Source organism: Neolamprologus multifasciatus, chromosome 13 (genome assembly GCF_963576455.1).
Source record: "Neolamprologus multifasciatus chromosome 13, fNeoMul1.2, whole genome shotgun sequence".
In the NCBI taxonomy this organism is placed as follows: domain Eukaryota; kingdom Metazoa; phylum Chordata; class Actinopteri; order Cichliformes; family Cichlidae; genus Neolamprologus; species Neolamprologus multifasciatus.
The window spans coordinates 25,700,195-25,722,718 of NC_140451.1; the positions used below are offsets into that span (position 1 = coordinate 25,700,195).

Below are 22,524 nucleotides of genomic sequence, written 5' to 3' on the forward strand. Positions count from 1 at the left end.
GTCTTGTTTGCTGATTTACTTTACATGCCGTTTCTTTTTACATTGTTATTAGTCTCATAAGGAATTCAATACAAAGAAGCTATTTATTCATCACTATAGTTGCCTTCCGGTTCATTGGTTTCATGTTGACAGTATATTGATTTATGCAAAGAGAAAACAATAGAAGGATATTGACAGAAACCAGCCAAGGCACTGTAACATTTCCTACCAGAGCATGGCGTCCGTTATTCATTAAATTACTCATAAAGCACGTTAAATGATGATGTTTTAACAACAAAACATTCTGCTGTGAACAGTTTTCTACTTTATTTTTTAAAATAAGATCAAATCTAGATGCATTGGAAGACAAACTAGGGTCACTAACATGGGAAGTATCCCAGTAGTTAGGAGTAGGTCCTTATCAATATTCATTAGGCTTAGATGGCGTAGTCATTACAGACACTGATACTGTGCTTACTTTAATCTGGTCAAGTATGGCCTCATTTACTGGCACAGGTCTCAGGTCAATACATCTATCATAACCACTGTGGGAAAAAATACTTTAGGAATATGTGGCCTTTGTAATAGTGTGTTTGCTAATAAATCACTTATGAGCAAGCAGACTGCAAATGTAATGATATTTACCCCCTTTTAGCACCGCCTTTGATTTCTACCAACCCCTCAGGTTTTCCATTATGCTCACCGTTATTTATCCCACTATGCTTAATATTAATTATTATAACATTATAGAGAGAATTCAAGCAATCCAGCAATCCCTTATGAGCAAGTGTGAACTTTTTAACCCGTTTTTTTGTTTCTACTAACTCCTAAGTGAAGTATGTAGGTCTTAAAGAGCTAAATCTCCAGAAAAGTCTCTACTATAGTCACAGGTTAGTTGAGCTGGTGTAAAGCCAACCAATAAAGTTATAGATGCACTGCTAATCATGTGCAGATTCGGGTAATATTTCTTTACAGGTGTATTATAAATTGCTCAACATAGCCATTTGTTAGATAGTTATTATCTTCTGACTGTTGCGTCATTGGCTACAGATTGTGAAAGATGCAATTTTAACTAAAGCTTTTTCAAATTAGCTCATAATAAAATCCTAAGAAATAATGGAAGCTAACTAGGTATTTAAAAATAATGTTGGTTTATTTTGTTTGTTATGTTGTTCAGTTTCATTGCCTTTTCAATAAATCAGTGAAAAATCAATCCAGGCAGCCATATTACATGTTTGCTTGAAATGAACCTGTGGCACAGGCATTGATTGTAACCTTTGAAGGCCAAAAGATCGCAAGTGTTGCGTTGTGATTTTCTGTTCAGTCCTGAGTTATAATACTTTTAATTATTATTTATTTTAAAATGCTTATTTTCAGTTAGGTTTAGTTTCAACTAATTTCATTTGACTTAAATGAATACAGCACTGAACATAGTTTCACAGACACCGCAGACTGGTTAGATTGACAAATTTGAACAAAAGAATTGAGAGTAAATCCCAAGACACTTATTAACCACAAAAGCTTATTCTAGGCAGTTTTACACTAAATAATATACTTTTAGGTGATTTTTCAGGCATGTAGAATATGTTTTTTACACTAATTTTATAATAATAATAATAATATTAATGATGATAATAATAATAATAATAATAATAATAATAATAATAATAATAATAATAATAATAATAATAATACATTTTATTTGAGGGCGCCTTTCAAAAACCCAAGGTCACCTTACAAAAGAACAAAATTAATAAAAGAAGCAATAGTCATAAAATACATAAAATAAGTTAAAATTGCAAAGCAGAACTTGACAACAGGTAAAATCAGCACTAAAGCAAATACGCCAGTTTGAACAGATGTGTTTTGAGCTGGGACTTAAATGCGGGAAGAGAGTCTATATTTCTTATGGCTGGAGTTCCAGAGCCGAGAAGCAGAGTGACTGAAGGCTCTGTTCCCCATAGTGGTAAGACATGCGGACGGAACAGTAAGATGAATAGCAGATGATGATCGGAGAGGGTGGGAGACAGTGGTGATATGGAGTAGGTCACACAAATTGGAAGGAGCAGATTTATGGATACACTTGTATGTGAGAAGTAAGATTTTAAAGTTTATCCTGGCTTCTATGGGCAACTAGTGAAGCTGCTGAAGAACTGGCGTAATATGAGCTCTTGACGGAGTACGAGTTATGACCCAAGCTGCGGAATTTTGAAGAAGTTGGAGTTTATGAAGGGACATTTTAGGGAGACCAAATAAGAGGAATTTGCAGTAATCAATGCAGGACGTAATAAGACTATGGACAAGGATGGCAGCAGCATGGGGAGTAAGGAAGGGGCGGAGTCGGTTAATATGCAGACCGGATTATGTAATTAATGTGGGGCTGGAATGAGAGAGTATTATCAAGTATGACACCCAAACTCTTAACCTGAGGGGAGGGAAGGGTGGGAGAACGTTCAATGTTAATAGAAAAACTGTGGGATTTGGATAAGATAGAGGCCGTACCAACAAGTAAAACTTCAGTTTTATTACTGTTTAGTTTAAGAAAATTGGAGGAGAACCATGATCTACTCTTGATAAGACAATTTGAGAGGGAGGTAGGTGGGAGGGATGAATTGGGTTTAGAAGAAATGTAGAGCTGGGTGTCATCGGCATAACAGTGAAAATTTATATTATATTTTCAGAATATATGACCAAGAGGGAGATGAATAAAAGAGGCCCTAATACTGAACCCTGGGGCACACCAGGAGAAACAGGATGGAGACTTGAAGAATGGGATTTAAATTGGATAAACTGAGTGCGGTATGAGAGATAGGAGGTGAACCGGGCAAGGGGGGTATGACTAATGCCAATGGATGCGAACCGGTTCAGGAGAATATTGTGAGAAATGGCATCAAACACCGCACTAAGATCAAGAAGGATGAGGATGGATAGGAGACCAGAATCAGCTGCCATCAGAAGGTCATTGGTAATCCTTAACAAAGCAGTTTCTGTGCTATGATTGGGGCGGAAACCAGATTGAAATTGTTCATAGAGATTATGGTTATTGAGGTGTAAGTGAAGCTGGGAGGCAACAACTTCTTTAATTTTAATTTTAATTCACTTATACCCTTGGAGTTCACACAGATGAATTCATATAGGCAAAACTGAAGTTTAAAAACTGTTTGTTAATGCAGTTCACAGCACCACAAATCTTTATCATTCCAACTGTTTAAAATGCTAAAATCTTTCATTGATCTCTGACAATATTTAAGGGGACAGCCAATAAAATGCAGTAAATTTGATGTACTAGAGATTATTACAATATGCGCCCAAAGTAGGTGAGTTGGCTTAATGTGATTCAAATAAAACTGAAAATACCAGACTTTACTGTTGCTGAGAGGACTGACAAACAAATTCTTGTCCAAATCCTGAATCCATCACTCAGCAGAAAATGATCCCCAAACAGCTCAGCTGACACTGCAGACAGGGACAGTTTGTAAAGTGCTGCTAGGCAAAAAAGAAAAGGGAGGATTTAAGTAAGTCCTCGAACAAAATTATTTTCTTGCTATGATGTTCAGAGAGAGCTAGAGGCCACTTAGACTTAAAAGCCTTTATGCTATCAACCAGTGTTTTGGTGTTGAAGTGCCTCCAAGACAATAAATTCAGATTAGAGACACTATTGTCAATGCATCTGAGTCACACAGGTTAAGTAATTCTAAAACTTTATATTGTGAAACAACCGAGAAGATCAGCAGCATGTCCTTCGACAGCTGGGGAAATGACGAGGTATAATGCTTCTCCAATGGAGGAAATGCAAATTTCCTCATCAAGCATGTAGTATATTCCTTCAAATGGCCTGAAAATTGATACTATACATGTTGTATATTTTCAGCATGATGCAAATTTATCATTATTATAGAATGAGGTTTCTTTAGAGGTAGATTACTTTTCACTAATTTCTACATTTTTATTTTTGTAGAAATGCACTGATCAGTTCATCAGAGAATGAAATTTCAGCATGCTCGGCCTGGAGCGGTGACCGGCTGGTCAGTCACATTTTTCCAATTATGAGCCAGTCTGTTTCATGCATGCGCAACACGTGCACAATGGTGAAGACAAATAATCACTCAGGCACTCACAGCCATACTCGAACATGTCATTAGCTTGTGGCTGTAGGCATTAGTGAGAGAAGAAAGACAAAACATTTGACAAAGTAAACCATGGGTGAATCACGATGATTGCTTTGTATCAACAAATCTAATGATACACTTGAATCACCTTTGCCCAGCTAAACATGCCTAGTTTGATGAAGCTAATAAAGGGAAAGTAGATAAATCTGAAGCTAGCTAGAGTGCAGAGCTAGCCACGAGGCAGCAACCTCGGTATGAGCAGTGAAAAAAAGCCCAAAACAGCTATGAGGGACATTAGAGAGAAGGTTAAAAATCAGGTCAATTTCCTGTTATCTGGTTAATTTAGAAATGTAATGAAAAATAAGTACCTGACATTTATTTTATTTTAAAAAATAAAATAAGATCAATTCAAATCTAATGTAAAAATTAGGAATTACACATAGTTCTCTTTAAAGTAAAACAAAGGAGCTTTACTCACCTAAAATGGCAACAACCTCATCATCCTGAATGACCTCCAGTGACCCTGACACCACAAAACAGAGGCTGTCCACACTTTCACCAGCGTGATAGATCAGGTCGCCAGGGGCGCAGTGGATAGTCTGAAACTCCATGGCCAGTGCTCGGAGACACCCATCACTGGCCAGTCGGAAAGCCGGATGCTCTTTAAAAACTTTGCGATTGAGGTGAACACATATATCGGCTCTCATGTCCTTCGGACAAATCTGTAGCACCTGGAAACAAATAAAAGAAAATACCTTATAATGCACACTACACAGACCACCGTCACAGCTTGCCTCATTTCACTAGTGTGACGTACATACAGGTGTTTATCTGGCTTGATGCATAAAGGGTATTTGAAATCATTAATCATCAGTAAGTGATTAAGGTTGTTATATGTGGGCTTATATATGAGGCAGTGATTCATTTGGTCCTGACAGAGTAGGCGGCGACTGCATAACTAAAATTATATAAAGGATAATTTCCCATGTTGCTTTACCTTGTTAACAGATGTGGACAGAAAAGCACCTATTATCCTCCTTTTTTACAAAGTTGTGGTAGTCAAACTTTTATCAAACTAGATAAAAGAACTGTGACTTCTCTTCATTCGCTACCCGTCTAAATCCAGAATTTTAAAACCCTTCCCTTCACATACGAGGTCTTGAATAATCAGACGACATCTTATCTTAAAAACCTCATAGTACTCTATCACTTCAGCATCAGACTGTTGGTTGACTTATGGCTCATACAGTGTTTAAATGTAGAATGGGAGGCGGAGCCTTCAGCTTTCAGGGCCAGTCTTTTGTGGAACCAGCTCCCAGTTTGGATTCACAAAACAGATACCCTTTCTACTTTTAAGATTCAACTTTTCCCACTCTATGCATTTTCACACCATTTAATCATCAGTTATAATTCATCAGTTATGTCAGCAGCCTGGTTCTACTGGAAGTTTCTTCCTGTTAAAAGGGAGTTTTTACCTTCCCACTGTTGCCAAGTGCTTTCTCGCGGGGGCTCGTGTGATTATTTGTATATTCTCTGTATTATTCTAGGGTCTTTACCTTACAGTATAAAGCACCTTGAGATGACTGTTAGGATTTGGTGCAATATAAATAAAACTGAACTGCTCAAAACTGTGCAGCAGGAGCCTCAGGGCACAGGTTTCCATGGCTGAGCAGCTCTTGCAGATGTAATGTGTAGGTGGGCTGGTATTTTTGTCGATTTTCTTCCAGCAAAAAGCAGAGTATGTATTATACTATACATATATGTTTTGAATCCACTAAAATGTGAATTTTTAAACTTTTCTGCAATTGTTCAATATCCATTAATGAGCAAAATGTTTTTCATGTAGACAGATTGCACACACTAAAATCAGAAACAGATGTACCCATCTAGAATTTCTCTTCATTACAGTGGTCAGTGGTTAAACAGACAATATATGTGTCCAGCTAATTTCTGCACTAGAGGTCAACTTATCTGTCGAACGGCACTAAATATGTCAGGTTTCACATGTGGGGAACATGGAAGCTGCTACCAGCAGAGTCCAGCCACCTCTCTGCTGAGTGTCACTGAGTGGCAGCATGTCATTCCAAGTACAGCTAATCAACAGGATGCCTGGCCGTTGCAGGGTTCTGCCTTTAAAACACATCTCTTTGAAGATGAATGTCAAGCAGAAAGGGATTATGTGCCATTTTTAGACGCTTTAGTGTTGCCTTCAGCTAGACAAATAGATGATCCATACATGCAGTTCAGCCTCAACATAGGAACAACAAAATAAGTGAGCAAAAGAATCACTACAGTTGAATCACTGAGGTGGTGTTCCCTGTAATGAAATCCCTGTGTCATTGTAGTTATGAGCCTTTTTTTTTTTTTTTTTTTTTTAGTTATGAGCCTAATTGGAGGTGAAATGATATAATAAGTGGATTTAAATGGGATGCAGTGATATGAATGCTTTTTGGCTCATGATTAACCAGAGTGGCACTATTTCAGTGTCTCCGCTTCCAGATTTTAATGCTTAATTTGAACACACTCAGATCGTTTTAGCATCCTTTTAATTCAGGAGGATGGCTGAATGAGCACCACAGCAGTGTCTCTTTTTAGCAAGCTCATAAATTTTGCCTAAGTAATATATATATATAAACACACAGACAAAAAACTGGTTATTTACAGTATATAATTTACCCTGTGTTCCTATGCTTTTAACATTTATATGCTATTTGCAGATTATTTAAAATTTCTGCATTTTAACCAAGAACAAATAAACGTCATCTGTTAATTAGAAACAAAAAATAGCCAGCGAGCGCATGTTGACATACCTTTTCAGTGTCTATGCCCCGTGACATGGACCAGGTGGAGGCGATGTAGTCCATTACTCTTTCACTTAAGCCCTTGGGAACTTGGTAGAGCTTCAGGAAGTCCCGGACACTGTTGAGCATCTCGTGATAACGATTTGTGTTGGCGTACATCTGCTGAAAAATCGTTGTCACGTTACCAAAAATGGTGGCATAAAGAAGGGCTGGGGGAATATAGAGAAAATACAAAGGAAGACGTTAAGAGAAAATCTAAAATAACAGATTTTTTTTTAGCTTTGAAGATGATGAGGGCTGTTATTTGCCATTGAAAATGATGTAAAAAAAAAAAAAATGTTTTTGGATTAAAAAAAACTCAATTTGTAAAAATTAAGGATATAAAAATAAGTAAAGCCTCATAGATCTGGAAAAATATACTTTTAAAAAAAAATCTAAGATTTGGTTTAAAAAAAGCAAAAAATATACCTGCAACAAAATACATTTTTATACAAATAATTAAAAAAAAATTCTCCTTGTTTAAAAGGACACAAAAATGGTAGTTGGTGTCAAAATATTATAAAACAAAATCCCAAAGCATAATTTACATAAAATAAAAAGTCTCTAAAACTTGTTTTTTAAAGACTTAAAAGCATCCAAAACCTGGTTTACAAGGACAAAAAAGTAGTAATTGGGGTTTAAGAAGACAACCAGCAAATCAACAAATTCATTGTCAACTACATAAAAATTTCCAAAAGCTTAATTTAGGATTATAATTATTTTTACATTTCAGTTTTGAACAAATGTGCCTTAAGACTTAATATTGTTTTATGTGGTTTATGCTTGAATTTGTCACATGGGAAATTAACTATTACTACCTATGACTGCCTCCAAATATAATCAACAAAAGTCTTGCCGAAAGGAAAACTATAATTAGAGCTTCATTGTGACTGTGTGTAACCATCCATCCCCATGCAGCTACATCCCACTAAATAATGGTTTTCATAATTCGTAATAGATGAATTAAATGAAAAGCAACAGAAAGAGAAGTGCAGAGCATCTCCAAGGTGGTTGGGTGGTTGAACTGGTGCAACAGCTGGCGTGTATATGTGGATCAAAGCCATCAGATGTCTGCTCAGTGTGTGCACTGTTCTCCTGGCAGTGGAGCCCTAATTAGCCCTGCTAGAAGGGATGGAGAGGAAACATGCCAGCCACACATTTCAATTATCCTCAGATGATGACAGTAACCTGTGCAATTGTTTGTGTACGTTTGTTTATTTCACAGCGTACAATCAAAGGGGTGAAAAACTGCACAGGGAATAATACTAATTAAAAAGCATTCAAAACTCCTTCAGGCTCAGGATAACCACAACTTCACCTTTTTATTACTGTCACTCAGTCGTTCATTATAGTTGATACCTTATTAGCTGCTTATCAAACTTATCAAAGTAAGAGAAGCGAGGTACACCTTGGATAGGTGTTGCTTTTTAAAGACATAAACATCAGTAAAAAAAAAAATCAGTTTCCTAATCTCTTTGTCTCCATCTTGCATAAATAATTCTTCCCAAAATCTTGTTTAAAAGGACATGACATGAAACCTAGCTTTAGAACAAATGAGCAAATGCTAGAGCAAATGCTATTTATGGTCTCCTCACAACAGTGATAAGAACAAGAAACTGGGCCAATATGGCATGTTTGTTAATACAGAGATACACATGTTAATGTGATCTTAGATTAATTCACTGCGTGTCGTGCCCAGGGCTGAACTAGGACAAAAAAAAATCAGCCTGGGCATTTTGACTAGAGAGCCTGGCCCACCAGGTATTATAGGAAAAGCCATAAAGCTTTTGAATGAAAACAAACGCTGTTGTCACAGTGATGTACACTGTCTTGTTGGTATATGTATGATTTCTATGCATTTTACATCAGTTAAAAACTTGGGTTGTAAGATTCAGATAATTATTAATTAAAAGTTTCTCCATCACAGCTCTGATGATTCAGTAAGGACATCTCCTGGTTTCATGTCATGTTTCCCTCTCACCAGACATCCAAACCGATATCATGACCAGCAGCTTTTACAGCTGTGGCTCCAACATTAGCTGATACTAGAAATGAATATTAAATAAATTCTAATAACAGCTGATCAAGCTTTAATGTGCTGCTGTTGTTTAGCGCGACATCCGCTGGTTTCCTCTTTCTGACGCAAAGTGGGCAATAAACAAGCAAGAGAGAAAAGCCGATCAGCTGATCATTGATCAGTTTCATGATTGAAGTAGCAACAGCAGAGGGAGGGGGAGAGAATGAGAGAAGAAGAGGCAGCTGGCAGCGTAAAGACAGAATAACTCCCGCTTTGTGTCTTTTTCATTCTAGCTGAAGTCAGGTGTTCTGGGACCGGGACAAACTGTGTTCCTATTCAACTCAATACGAAACGCGTAATGTTTTCTCTGAATGCGGGACGATTCCATTTTTACGGGACCGTTGGCAACTCTACTAACTAACCTTATGAACAAAATAAAGTTTACTATCAGTAACATCATAGCACCCACCCAGCAGTAATATAAACTCCGTCATGCTAGCTAGTACGCAGTACCAGGGATTGTAACCGACTGTAAAAAGTCAGCACAACGAAAATAAACTCCACCTAAACTTGGTTTATATCTGACCCAGATAGACTGCAGGTCATAACTTCTTACCTGAAGTTCAGTTCACCTGACACTCGGACTGGCGGCCGCCTCGGGTCTCTCCTCCTCCTGCCTCCCCTTTCCCTCATCCACCTGCTGGCCTCTGTGGAAGTTCCGCCATAGCCAGCACCAAACAACTGAGTTATTTTTACACATCTGCCAGCATCTGGCCAATGCACCACCTTTCATTGTTTTAAACAAACAAACAAAAAAAAACCATTGGCCCATAAAAATGAAAAATCACCATCGGCCCACCGGGCAAATGCCCGGTATGAAATCTTCATTTACTGATTAATCAACTATCTGTAAAAATTGTATTCCTTCCAGGGATGGAGACCTCTCTGTGTGGAGTGAATTTTATTCCTTGCTTTTCTTTTTCCTTTTTGCTCCAAACAATTTCACATCAATTGTATTGTTATATATGACCCTAAAATGGGGTATCTATTTGTATGTATTAAATTTGTACAAATTCAAAACTTACATTTGAATTAGAAATTATTTCTTCACTTGCTTTCAGACACTTAACCCTTACCAGGACTACAGCTCAACGAGCAGGGTGTAAAATCTCTTAGACAGTTCTTATTCTTAAATTAGCTAAACTGGTCTTTACTGACCAAAGCAGTTAAAGTGTACGCACATTCAAGTAGCGCTTCTAATACTATACTACATTGTTTTCTTCTCACACACACTTGCACTGATGCTCTGTAGCAGTTGTGTCTCTGTATTATGCGTTTAATCTCTTCATATTTGTGTGTTATTGTTAAACGAACTGCTCTGGTGCCATGTTTGCAATTGTTCATATGTTACCAAGGCCAACCCTTTTATGCGAGCAAAACTCAATTGATGAACCCTGGGTTAACCCAGTTGGTTGGTTGATAACCACCTTCATGTGACTGTTTTGGTTGATTGCCAGCGTGAAGTGAAGCCACATAATGGAAAGATTTTATGAGTATGTTAAAAAAAAATTCAGGAGCCAGGACTTAGAGATAGACAAATTAACAAAAAATGAGTCTCAAAAAGACAGAAAGAAAGCTTAATATCCAAGTATTGAGGGGCAATGCCAGGGGCTATGATAGGTTGGCACATTTACAGGCAGACAGCCAAATATCTAAGCAGAGGTGTCATATCAAGTGGGCCAGACCAGCAAAACTCTATGGAATACCTTTACATTCCCTTAATTTTGTTATCTCGTGTTAGTAAAGCTACTGGCCAGCTGGTGCCTTTCTATATGCTCATATTCTCCTTGTTCCTGCATGTTTTGTTTTGTTTTTTTGCAAAGACATACATGCTAGATTAATCTGTAATTTTAAATTGGCTTCAGGGCAGTGATTTTTTTTTGTCTCACTGTATTTTCCCCACGATGGACGGGCGACCCATCCGGAGTGTATTTGCAATTGACTAGTTGACCAAATTTGTCTCTTTGGTGGGCAGGTTTTGGTCCACAGGTCACATGTTTGACAACCCTGATATAAGGCAATGATTTAGGGGGAAGCGAAGTCCACACCAGAGAGCACAATCTATGTAGGAAGATAGGAAAAGCAAGAAGCACATCGAGGTATATATACAGACAGTATGACAATCGTCTCCTTGTAAAATGATGATTTTAGAACCTATTTCTTTTGAAGTTGTAAAAGTTTCGCGTGGCTGCTTCCTGGAGCCTGAACACAGATGGCAATTCTGATGTCTCTGATAAGCAGAGAATGCTGTATCAAAGGAAACTCAATCGATCCCTGCAGAGCGGAGCCTCATCTAGCTCCCAACAGCTCTTTACTTGCTGACGAACGCAACTTCATCACACGACACTCGCCGTCCAACAGCTGGCTTGTTTGAAGGTAGTTAAAAGACAGTTGTCAGAAACTCAAGCCCTCGGCCAACAGTTGCTATAGAAACAGGACATATGTATAGTGCCCCCACTGCCTCCCCCTTCCTTTTCCCCATGCCATCCCGCAATCCCTCGTCACACTGTGATCTTCTTCTGCCAGCACCGATCCAGTGCTGCTGGTAAAAATAGAACAGTATCAGGGCATCTATATTTCATAGAGAACAGCCATGGATGACACTAGATTGCATCTACTACTGAATCCTCCCGAGGCTGTCTGATTTTAGATATTTGTGCTTTAAGATTATATGTAGCTCACAATGAAAAATTTAGACACAGACAAGTGCAGATGTGTTTTGCCAGTTCCCAAGAGAGTGTATTAATAAAACCTGCGCAACCAAAGAGTAAGGGGGAGCTGAATCTTCCTCCAAGTCTCAGGGTTGAGATTGCGGCTGAAAAAAGTACAGCGGAGGTGAGGAGTGATTGCAGAGGGATCGGAGGGAGCACTGCGCTAAATTGATCTGGCAGTGTCAGTTATTGCTCCGAGGTGTTGCTCTCTGCGTGCAGTCACACATAATGGCCCCGCACTGTGGCATACAGTGTTTTATGAGCCACACAAACACGAGATAGCTTATAAATATTGAGACGTGGAAAGAAGGGCATGCTGTGAAAACCTGCCTCATTTAGCATATTATATGTTTTGTTAAAATGCAGAGGCAAGATTATTTTATTTTCTTTATTTACATACAGAACAAAGAACATATTGGTGTCCTTGGATTAACAGGCAGTGGGATATTTGCAATACTAGAAATCCATTGACATCAATAACAACCTAAACAACTAGCAGAACTTGTAATGATATCTACAGAGCCTAAATTATGCTGTACCCCCTCCCTTCCTAACAAGACAACAAAAATAACCCTGCATAAAATAAGAAAGTAAGCAACCTGGGGGGCATCTAATCACTTTCTGAATAGATAATTGTTTTGTCTAAATATTCTAAGAAGGGTTGCCAGATCTTATTAAATGTCTTGCAAGAACCTGCAAGAGAGTATCTAATTTTTTCAAGTCTGATGTGAGTCAAAACTTCCCTGAGACAGCTGTTATGAGTCGATTGAGACACCTGGGTAATAGGGCTGTAAAGGAAAGTACGCTACACTTTATAGATGGATATTAGTCAGTTTAAGTGGGGGGATACCAAATTGAGCTGAGGGGGGGTCAAGGCTAAGTTCTACATTCAGCACTGTAGCAAGAGTGTCAGATATTTGGCTCCAAAAATTAGAGAGGCTTGGACAGGACCAAAACATGCGAGTATGGTTGGTTGAAGACTGTTGACATCAACTGTCGCTGGCGGTTGGATAAATTTTTGCAAGCCAAGCATTTGTGTAGTGTACTTTAAAAAGAATACTCACATTGAAATAAACCATGACCATATGGAGGATGAAAAATTAGGGTTCACTGACTATCTGGTATCAGTACCCCTATTTCCTCCTCCCTGGTCCGCTTAGGATGAGCCATCCGAGCACTATCAGGAGAAACAATGAGGCTGGATATCACAGAAACAGAGTGTCTCTGAGCAGATTCCTGAGTGAGCAAGGAGTCAATCAGCAGTGACCCTGGTGGATGATTAAGAAAATGAGGGTATGTATGTGACAAAGTCTCTGGTTTGAAGGAAATGGAAGAAATGAGAGTGGGGCAACCCAAATCTGGTTGTAAGCTCTGTGAGATTAGTAAAGGTGTTTTCTGTAATGAAAAGTAGGGTCAGACAGAGAGGATGGGGAAAACAAATATATATATATATCTATAGATAGATATATATATCGATAGATATGTATTTTGTTTTTTTCCCCCTAAGGCATTTAAATACGCTCCAGAAATTCTTAATAATTCAGAACATCTGAATAGCACACTGAGGTAACAAGCCTCACTCAGGCAAGACCTTGAAATATATGTAGGCCAGTTCATTAAAACCGTTTCACTTGAAGCTAACAGAAGTGTGGATAGGAATGAAAGAAAAAAGGATTCAGTTTATATGCCTTACATTGTCTCATATATTAAAAAAATCACTGTATCAATATGTTTTGCTCAGATTTACTTCTACAAGAAGCTGTTGTGTAAGACTGTTACAGCGCTCATGCAGAAGCCCATTTCAACCTGTCCACATCTCTGATTCTTTTCAGCAATTCACATAATTCACTGACAACTGGGCCAATTAGAGCTCTGAAGGACTGAGATCAAGTACCCGGGAACAGAGCAGAAATGTGAGGTGATTTTGGCATGGTGACCAGACCTTGTTAGTGCAACTTCCCACATTCGTTATAAGACGCACTGTGGCCCAAAAACTATTCTTCCTAAGACACTCAATAATTGGCAAATGAGCAATACAAACTCAACAAAAAACTGCTTCCTGGTATGCAAATTATGAAAAATTGATCCATATCAAAGTGGATAAATATTGTCAGAGCTGGAGAAACCAATCTATCATTTAAATGAAGGAAATCATGTTTGTAATATGGTTTCCAGTTTTTCTTGGACCTCAGTCACACAGGCCTGGAGACCAATTGGCTGGACTGTCTCTCAACTATCTGTCTCAGCTGGTTGGCAAGTGATTGATCGAGGCTGAAATTGGACACAAAGTGATTTACAGTGCTGCATTACAATAATATTCCTTATGACTGAGCACATTGTCAGCTGTTTGCATGGAATATGCCAACTTGTCTGCAAACACTTGTAAACTACTTGCCAAGAAGTAGTTAAACTATGAAAAGTGCAACGCAAAACAAAAATATAGTCTGTTGCTTATAAAGTAAAAGTTACTCCTTTTCAAATGTGTTTGTTGCAAAACTAAAATGCAACTTAATTAAAAATTTACTTTGATGGTGAATGTTGTATTATATGCAGCTAAGTGGAAGTTAATGTCTTGTGTGCAAACTATGGGCTACTGTGGCAATCTGATATTAACCAAAACAGCCCCAAGTAGGTTTTTGTGCAACACAATCTTTTCTACTAATTTCACTTGGCAACAACCAGAAACCACTCACAATTGGTCAGGTAATAGATATTTTTGCCAAGTGACTGGAAGTTGCTAGCAGCTCACCAGCTGGTTGCTATCTCTGTGTGACTGAGACCTGACTCCATCTATGACTGAGAATGAGATTCCTGTGCACATGGAAAAAGCAACAGAATTCTCTTTTTAAAAAAGTAACTGTACAGGTAGTTGGAAAAAGACCTATGCAAATTACAGCTTGGCCATATCAGAAGTGGCAATGAAATTCATCAGGGCTAAAGAAGAAGCTTGCTCAAGTAAAGTGAAATAGTCCACATCGACTGGAATAATTCCAGAGAAGAGCAATTTGGTTTGGCTGTATCATCTGTATGTTTCCACATATTTAAAATGAATGGATATGAATGGACCACTACAAATTCACCATTACTGATAAATGTCTTTATGAATAAGGTGGAGACTGATATATGCACACTAACAATGAAGCGAGTTTGGAAGTGCCAATAACTGCAGTTCCTCTAATGGCCACTTGCCACTTTTTAAATGCCCAGCTTTATAGCATTAAAATTTACATCTTATCCAATATATTGTAACTTGTAGCTCCAAATAACTAAAATGGTGCTGGCCAAATTGCTAATGTTTAGACCTTAAAAACCCACATACTATAACTATACTGCCAAAAGTATTTGCTCATCTGCCTTTGCATGCACACAAATCTGAATATCATCCTATTCTTTCACAAATGTTTGTAGAGGCAGTCTGTGTGGCTAGGTGTTTGATTTTATACACCTGTGACCATGGAAGTGATTGGAGCAAATTCAATGATTTGGATAAGGGAGTGAAAACCTTTAGCAATATGGTTTTTAGAGAACTGGAATTACCCATGTAACCAGTGTTTTATAGTGTGACATTTTGTCAAAGCTGTATATACTAGAGATGGACCGATCCGATATTACGTATCGGTATCGGTCCGATACTGACCCAAATTACTGGATCGGATATCGGTGAGAAATAAAAAATGTAATCCGATCCATTAAATATCAAAAAAGCACCTCACAAAACTTGCTACACAGCGTAACTTGGCTCATAACCGTAGCAAACCAGCATTTCATCTCCGAGCAAGTGATCCCAGAGAGAAGTAAAGCAAGTGTGTAAGTTCATCTCTGAATGTTTGTAAAGCGTTCCCACCTTAAGCTTAACAACCGAGATATTGAGCGACTGCCTCTCTCTCCCTCTCCTGCTGCTACTTCAATCGTGAAACTGCTTAATGATCAGCTGATCGGCTTTTCTGTCGCGAGTCCGTCTCTCTTGTTTGTTTTTGGCCCACTTCTCACCAGAAAGAGGAAACCAGCGGCTGAACAACAGCAGCACGTTTAAGCTTGATATGCTGTTGTTAGAATTTATTTAATATTACTTTCTACACCAGGATCCTTTTCTAGCAGCTGACCGCTGGTAACTGTGCAGGGGCGGATCTAGCAAAGTGTAGCCAGGGGGGGCCGATAGGGCATGAACAGGCAAAAGGGGGCACAAAGACATACTTTTCTTTCTTATTCTCATTTAAAATGTCTAGCTTTTAATAAATAATTATCTGACTCTTACACCCAAAGTTTTAATCTGATGTAAAATATATAGAAGTCCATTACTGTATATAGTAACTGTTAAGTCTAATATAGTAAGCTATACTACTTTTTCCTTTGGGAAGATACCATCCGTGCAGTCTGCAATTCTGTTGAAGAAAGATGTTGAATCTATTTAATTATTCTTGAAAAATAATTTATTTTTGTGCATTTTCCCCCCTGCATCAAATTAATTTTGATTACATCGATTAAGCATCATGAGGTGGAGGGTGGTTCCCTTTTTCTTTTTTTTTGCTGGGAGTTTGCAACCCTATTAGTATAGTACTCATACCAGAATAGGGAGGATGGAGCAGCTTTAAGTTTATTAGATTGATCAGTATTGCTGAACTATGAAATATTTTGGGCGCAGTGTATTTTTTACATACAGGTTTAACAGAATAGCTTTAGTGTTATTATTTATTTAAACTTGAGTATAAACTTATACAAAATGCAGCAAGATATTAAAAAAACGTTTTATTGATTAAAAAACACACTATATCGGATTCGTATCGGTATCGGCAGATATCCAAATTTATGATATCGGTATCGGTATCGGACATAAAAAAGTGGTATCGTGCCATCTCTAGTATATACACTGCATATTAGGCAGCAAAAGCACCATTCAAATACAATACAGGATCATGATACAGTAAATTAAATAAGAATTCTGCCAGTAGTTCAGGCAGTGAACTATAATCAACCTTAGCAACACGTTCAAGGTATCAAGAGAGGTAGAAAGTCTGCTCAGCTAATCGTGTGTTATTTTCTGAATTTCAATAACTCTATTTATAATTCACTTATTCGCCACCTCAGAGGATTGTGGCTTTAAAGAGCATAGCTGGACTTATTATTTATCTTGTATGTGCTAGATTCCAGGGAAGATAAAACACCTCTACTCACATCCAATCATCATCATGGCCACAGCAAAGATTTTCTCTCCGTCTGTCGTTGGGGCGATGTTACCAAAGCCTATGCTTGTCAGGCTAGTCATGGTGAAATATAAAGAAGTGATGTAGACAGAGTCATTATTAGGCCCTCCATCCCAGATCCCTGAGCTGTCGTTGTAGTAGTATGGTGTGCCCACTGTCTCAGCCAGGATGTAGAGCCAGCTGTCCTTCCGAATGATGTTGGTTTCCTCATCAATAATCTCATAATAACCAATGCTGTACCTGCAAAGTGCAAAAATCAATCATTTTACATTCCGTTTCATTCTTAATATTCAGTTCATAATTACATCTACTTACCAGTAGAATTTGAGTCTTAAACAAGGCCTAAAAACAAGCTTCTAGAAATGCTTCCTGATGCCCATCACATGGAACAGATAGACGTCTTCTATCAATATACCCCTACACACAGAAGCCTTCACACATTGAGTCTATTTTTTTTCCTTTTGGCACACTTTCCAAAGCAAAATCTCTAAGACAGCAGCTTGAATTTCAAAAAATCTCCCACTGTTTATAACTTTTTAATGGTACCCATAATGATTTTTTAGCTTACCCCATGTCACTGTGTGCTTTCTAGCTCCAAAAATCTATAAAAACATTGACTTTCCATATAAAAAAAAATTGCCGGCTCTACTGAGCCTACATGAAAAATACTATGTCAACAGGTCCTTCTGAGTTATAGAATGAAACTTCTATTGACTGCTAATGATTATGCATTGCACACAAACAGTGTAGACTCAAGACTCAAACCACGAGTCATCAACTGCAGAAGTTTCTATAGAGATGAAATGTACATACATATTTAAACTGACTTGTTTTCAGTTTGCTGTCCTGCTTTATGAAACAATGTTTAAATGGTGAGGAAGAAGTAAGTGAAAATAAAATATCCCATTGCACATTCTCCAAACTGAGCTGCTGATGCATAGCACGATGAATTCAAGCAGATCAGCACTTTCTGAAATACTCAAACCAGCCTGTCTGGCACCAACAATCATGCCACATGACTGATTTGATATTTACATTAATGAGCAGTGTATCTAACAAAATGACCAGTGAATGTACAGTTATTCATCTAGTTAGGGAAAGTGGCAGTGATTGGGGGACTGTTTTTTTGGTTTTAAGACAAAAAAAAAAAATATCCACCAATTCACTTTAATTTCAGGGAACTGACCTAAAAAAGTTTCAGATTGAGTGAAAAAGGCACACAGCTTAAAATACATCTGCCTGAGTTCACTATTTACATATAAAAGCTCGAAGATACCTAGTTTCTTGCAGAAAGCCCTGGAGATGAAAAAATAACCCTAGTAATGCAACAAACGCTGTTTTCATTCCTTCTTCCTGTTGTGGGTTTCTCTATGGAAAATTACAGAATGCATTTCCCCTCGTCTGACTGTATCATCTGAATATATTTTTATATAGCCCCGAGGAAGCAAAACACAATAGTTTTTATTGCATGGTCTGATTATGACTTTCTTATTTACAGCCTTGGTGTTCATGTCATGCTGCAACCACCTCCCCTCGCAACAATGAGAGAGGGAGGCTACGGCTGTTGCTCCTGTCATCTCACTTGATGATGGTTTAACTTTTCTCAAGTCGGCGACACGGTTCGGCATATGACCATGGCAACCACAGAAACCATTTGGAGGGAAACGATACAGGAGCTATTTTTACCGGTATTATTGTCTGCTTCAGCCTATCAAGTTTGATTACACTGTCTGGATCCAAAAACAATCTTTATGACACTGGTTACAGCCTCCGTTTGAAATCTTCTATCTTCTATGTTAATATGTGTAATTAAATGTAGGTACGAGGGCTTTTCACGAGACCACTTATAAAAATGAGAAAATATCTACAAAGGAGAAATGTTCATCATAAACTGCCAAACATATTCTCTGTTTTTATGCATGCAGGACATTAACTTGTCGTGATGGGCTCTGTCAGTCACTCTGCATGTGTAGACATTCTTATAAACATAATAAATCAAGCACGACACACAATGGAGAGTTAATGCTTCTGCCACACTTGCCCCCTGTAGAGCAGAAGATCTGATTAGACTTTGGAGGCCTTTGCTCCATAAATTTGCATATTAATGGGAAGGGGGAAAAAAACGAATTCCCTTGAAACTACAATAACGCTTTCTTGACTTTAAAGTGTGGAAGAACATGCAGTTTAAAATGTGTGAGAACAAGGATGTTGACAAAAAGTAACTGATAATTAATGACCTCATTATCTTAATCAGTGACCTTGTTTCTATTAATTAGCTGGGCTGTTATTGCAAATGTGGCAGAAAATCAAAACATACTATGTAATTCAAACCTACCGTAAAGTACAGTAATACCTCAAATGTCACATGATTACCTGTTAAGATGATTTTAGCAATTAAACTAGAATTCTGGTTTTACTGTATGAGACAAAACTGTATTATTATTAATAAAGTGACTTGAACATACCAAATACAGGCCAGCCAGTGAGCAGCCAGTCCAAAAACACACACCAGCAGCACCAGGACCGCTGCTCCGTACTCAATGTAGTGATCCAGTTTACGAGCTACCCGACCCAGCCGGAGAAGCCGAACCACCTTAAGTGAGCTGAATAGACTGCTGATGCCCTAAAACGGGAGAAAAGTACACACAACAAAGGCAAGCATCAGAAACTATATTTAAAGATCTTTCAAATTGATATAATTTTACGTCAAGCTCTTGTGAATAATATCCAGTACTTGACTTTATCTACAATAATTGTTCTGCACTAATACAAAGCTTTTCTTTTAGAAACGCTGTTTATAAAAACATTTAAAACACATAATATTACACTGTGTTCTTGTTGGAATCCATGGATACCTTGTAGAGTAAAAAGTAACCAATGGTTTGATGAGCAGGTTCCTGTTTGGTTACTCTCATCTCACAACATTTCACATGTGTTAGGTGGAGGTGGTAATGTACCACAGAGTGTAGTGGTTACAAAAAAAACCCAGGTAATTACCAAGTAATTTGTCTTTAAGTGTTAATCTAATTTAAATATTTGTTGCTACTTTGGAGATATAATTTATACAACTACATTATAATGTATTCATAAGTTTTAGCCAATTGTATTTAAACTCTTGAATTGTTAAAAAAAAAAAACAATCTGCAAAGCCCTGCTTGCTATAAAAGCTATTTAAAAAGTAACATTTCAGCAGAATAATAGTTAGAGCAATAGCATTAGCAAATTCTTTAAAAATTTCTTTACAAAAGTTCACCAAATGTACACATTTTTATTTGGTCATCTACTTCACACTAGTAGTGGCTATATTCCCCACAAACAGCATGCACCACCCACTGTTTGTTAATCAGTGGTATAAGGTAATAAATCCTAATTAACAAACATATTTTAATCTGTATCCTTTCAAACATGCAAAAGTAGCAGTGGAAATCCAAAATCCGAAAATGAAATAAGATTCAGTGTTCTAGTGTGTAATGATGTAATGATATATCAAAATGCACAGAGTGAAAAACAAAACCTGAGATGCATTTTAAAGAATAAATATGAGCGTTTATGAACCATAACGTAACAGCAAACACAAAATACACAAATAAGACGAGGAATGACAAAAGTCTCCAAGCATCTGCTCAGCTGATTTTGACAACATTCATGTAAAATGAGATTAAATTTTGCAACTTTCTTCACTTACATATCCGGCAGCTAAATGTCTATTCAGCTTAACTGTATGCTGAAGCACCAACACAGTGATTCAGACAGACAACTGCAATCGCATCAGTCTCCTTTGCAGTTCAGTGCTGGTGTCATAATGCAAGTGTGTGTGTGTGTGTGTGTGTGTGTGTGTACGTTCAGTCAAAGATATTGATTTTGCTAATGTGCTGTGGTCTGCAATGCCAGTACAACTGCAGTGCTCGCTGTCACTTGATCTGATCTAGCTGCCTGCCAGACACCTCAGGTTCTCTGAAATCACTTTACAGCTCTGAGCTCTGCCATGATTTAATTATCAGTCCAATCGTGCTTCTGAGTTCTGCTGCAAACTCTACAAGCACAAGTTGGAAGAAAACTTTGCCAGTGAAGAGATATGAGAGAGATTTAATCAAAGGACAAGCTGGTAGATGTGCTTATTTGCCTTTTTGTGGAGATGCACTTAGATTAAATCATCGTGTCTGTGCACTAAATATGGCAGTAGAGCCACAGTTATTCCAAAACACACATGCCAGCATTAGAGCTCATCCGTGATCACAGAATATCTTGTTTGTTTCAGTTAGATTTGATTTGTGGTTTTACCCAGAGTAATTACATTTTATGATGGATTTACACTGCCTCATAAAATGTATACCAACCTACTGGGGGCTGAAGGACAATGTGATTGGATGCTCATGTTGCTGATGCTACTGCAGTTTGGTGCAAGTGGAGATAGCACTGAGTAAATTAGAGTGATTAGAGTATACTTGGTTCTTGTTGTGCAGCTTAGTTTAAGATATCATGTAGACAAACTAGAAATTCGCACAATTAGATTTAGTTTAATGTCTGAAAATTGAAAACTGAATTTGAAATACTTCAATTTCCTACACACCTGACAACCACGCAACTTTTTTTAATACAATCTACTCTCACAACTAGGATTCTGTGGTATTTACATTTTTATGTAAAACTAAATGGACATTGCCGTGAGATTGCTTTGTCCCAAATCATGCAAAATAAAGGCAAACGGTTCAGGACTGAAGAAAAAAATCCTAATGATATTTGAAAGTAAAATTTGTTTGCTGGGATGAGCCAAGAACACTACAGTTTAACTGTAACATAAGATATATTTTTCACTAATAATTTCTTTAAAAGAAGCTTTTTATAGATAAAGTTTACTCTTAATAAAACTAATAATAAATAAATTCTAAAAAATCTCAGACGTGTAAAACAATGGTTGAATGTCATTTTATCCAATAGATAACAGCCGTTTTTGTTTTTAAATTGAAGCTTATCATTTAAAAAAAGGCATGTTGTTATCTCATATAACCATTTAATTTGGTCTTGCATATGTCAGGTACATAATTAATTTCATATGACATTAATTTGGCAGCTCTAGCAACACTAAAAAGTTCAATACTAAAATACGTGGTAAAAATTCTAGTTTCTGGCTGTCATAGGCCTCAGTTTTTTTTGGGGGGGGGGGGGGGGGTTCTTTCTCTGTCGGTCTTTTGTGTCTCTGTCTGTCTCTTGTGTCTGTGTGTTTTATATCTTTTTTTTTAGCTGCTTCATGTTTTATTATGAAGGTTATTTCTCATGTGGCTTACTTCCTGCCTGTGTTCATTTCTCACCCTTGTTATAGTTTGGCATAGCTCACCTGTGCCTCATTAGCCTCTGAACCCGGTTATATATTTTGCTCTCCCTCAAGTTTTTGGCTGCATTGCCTTCCTTGACCCGGAGTTGTTAAGAGATTTGGTATTTGTCCTTTTGCTCTTTTGCCGTTTCCTGAATTTTCCTGCAGCAACCTTTGTTGTAATATAATTCTGCAAGTTTCAGTAAAAAGCCTTTTATTTAACTTCCTAACAGTGTGCAGGTTAATGACCACCTTAACCTACAGACTGGATCTATTTCAGAACTTTGCCCTTAAAC

At 37.7% G+C, this 22,524-nt stretch overlaps 1 protein-coding gene across 8 annotated transcripts in view; it reads right to left on the reverse strand.

Moving 5' to 3' along the window:
- Positions 1-22,524, reverse strand: part of kcnh1a (potassium voltage-gated channel, subfamily H (eag-related), member 1a) — a 59,225-nt gene that overhangs the window by 13,722 nt on the left and 22,979 nt on the right. For all 8 annotated transcript variants that reach the window (XM_085181694.1, XM_085181695.1, XM_085181696.1 and 5 more), the window contains 4 exons: positions 19,383-19,540; positions 16,889-17,157; positions 6,899-7,098; positions 4,567-4,819 (listed from right to left, as the gene is read on the reverse strand). In XM_085181694.1, coding sequence (XP_085037820.1) covers positions 4,567-4,819; positions 6,899-7,098; positions 16,889-17,157; positions 19,383-19,540 — 880 coding nt within the window. The remainder of the gene's footprint in view (positions 1-4,566; positions 4,820-6,898; positions 7,099-16,888; positions 17,158-19,382; positions 19,541-22,524) is intronic.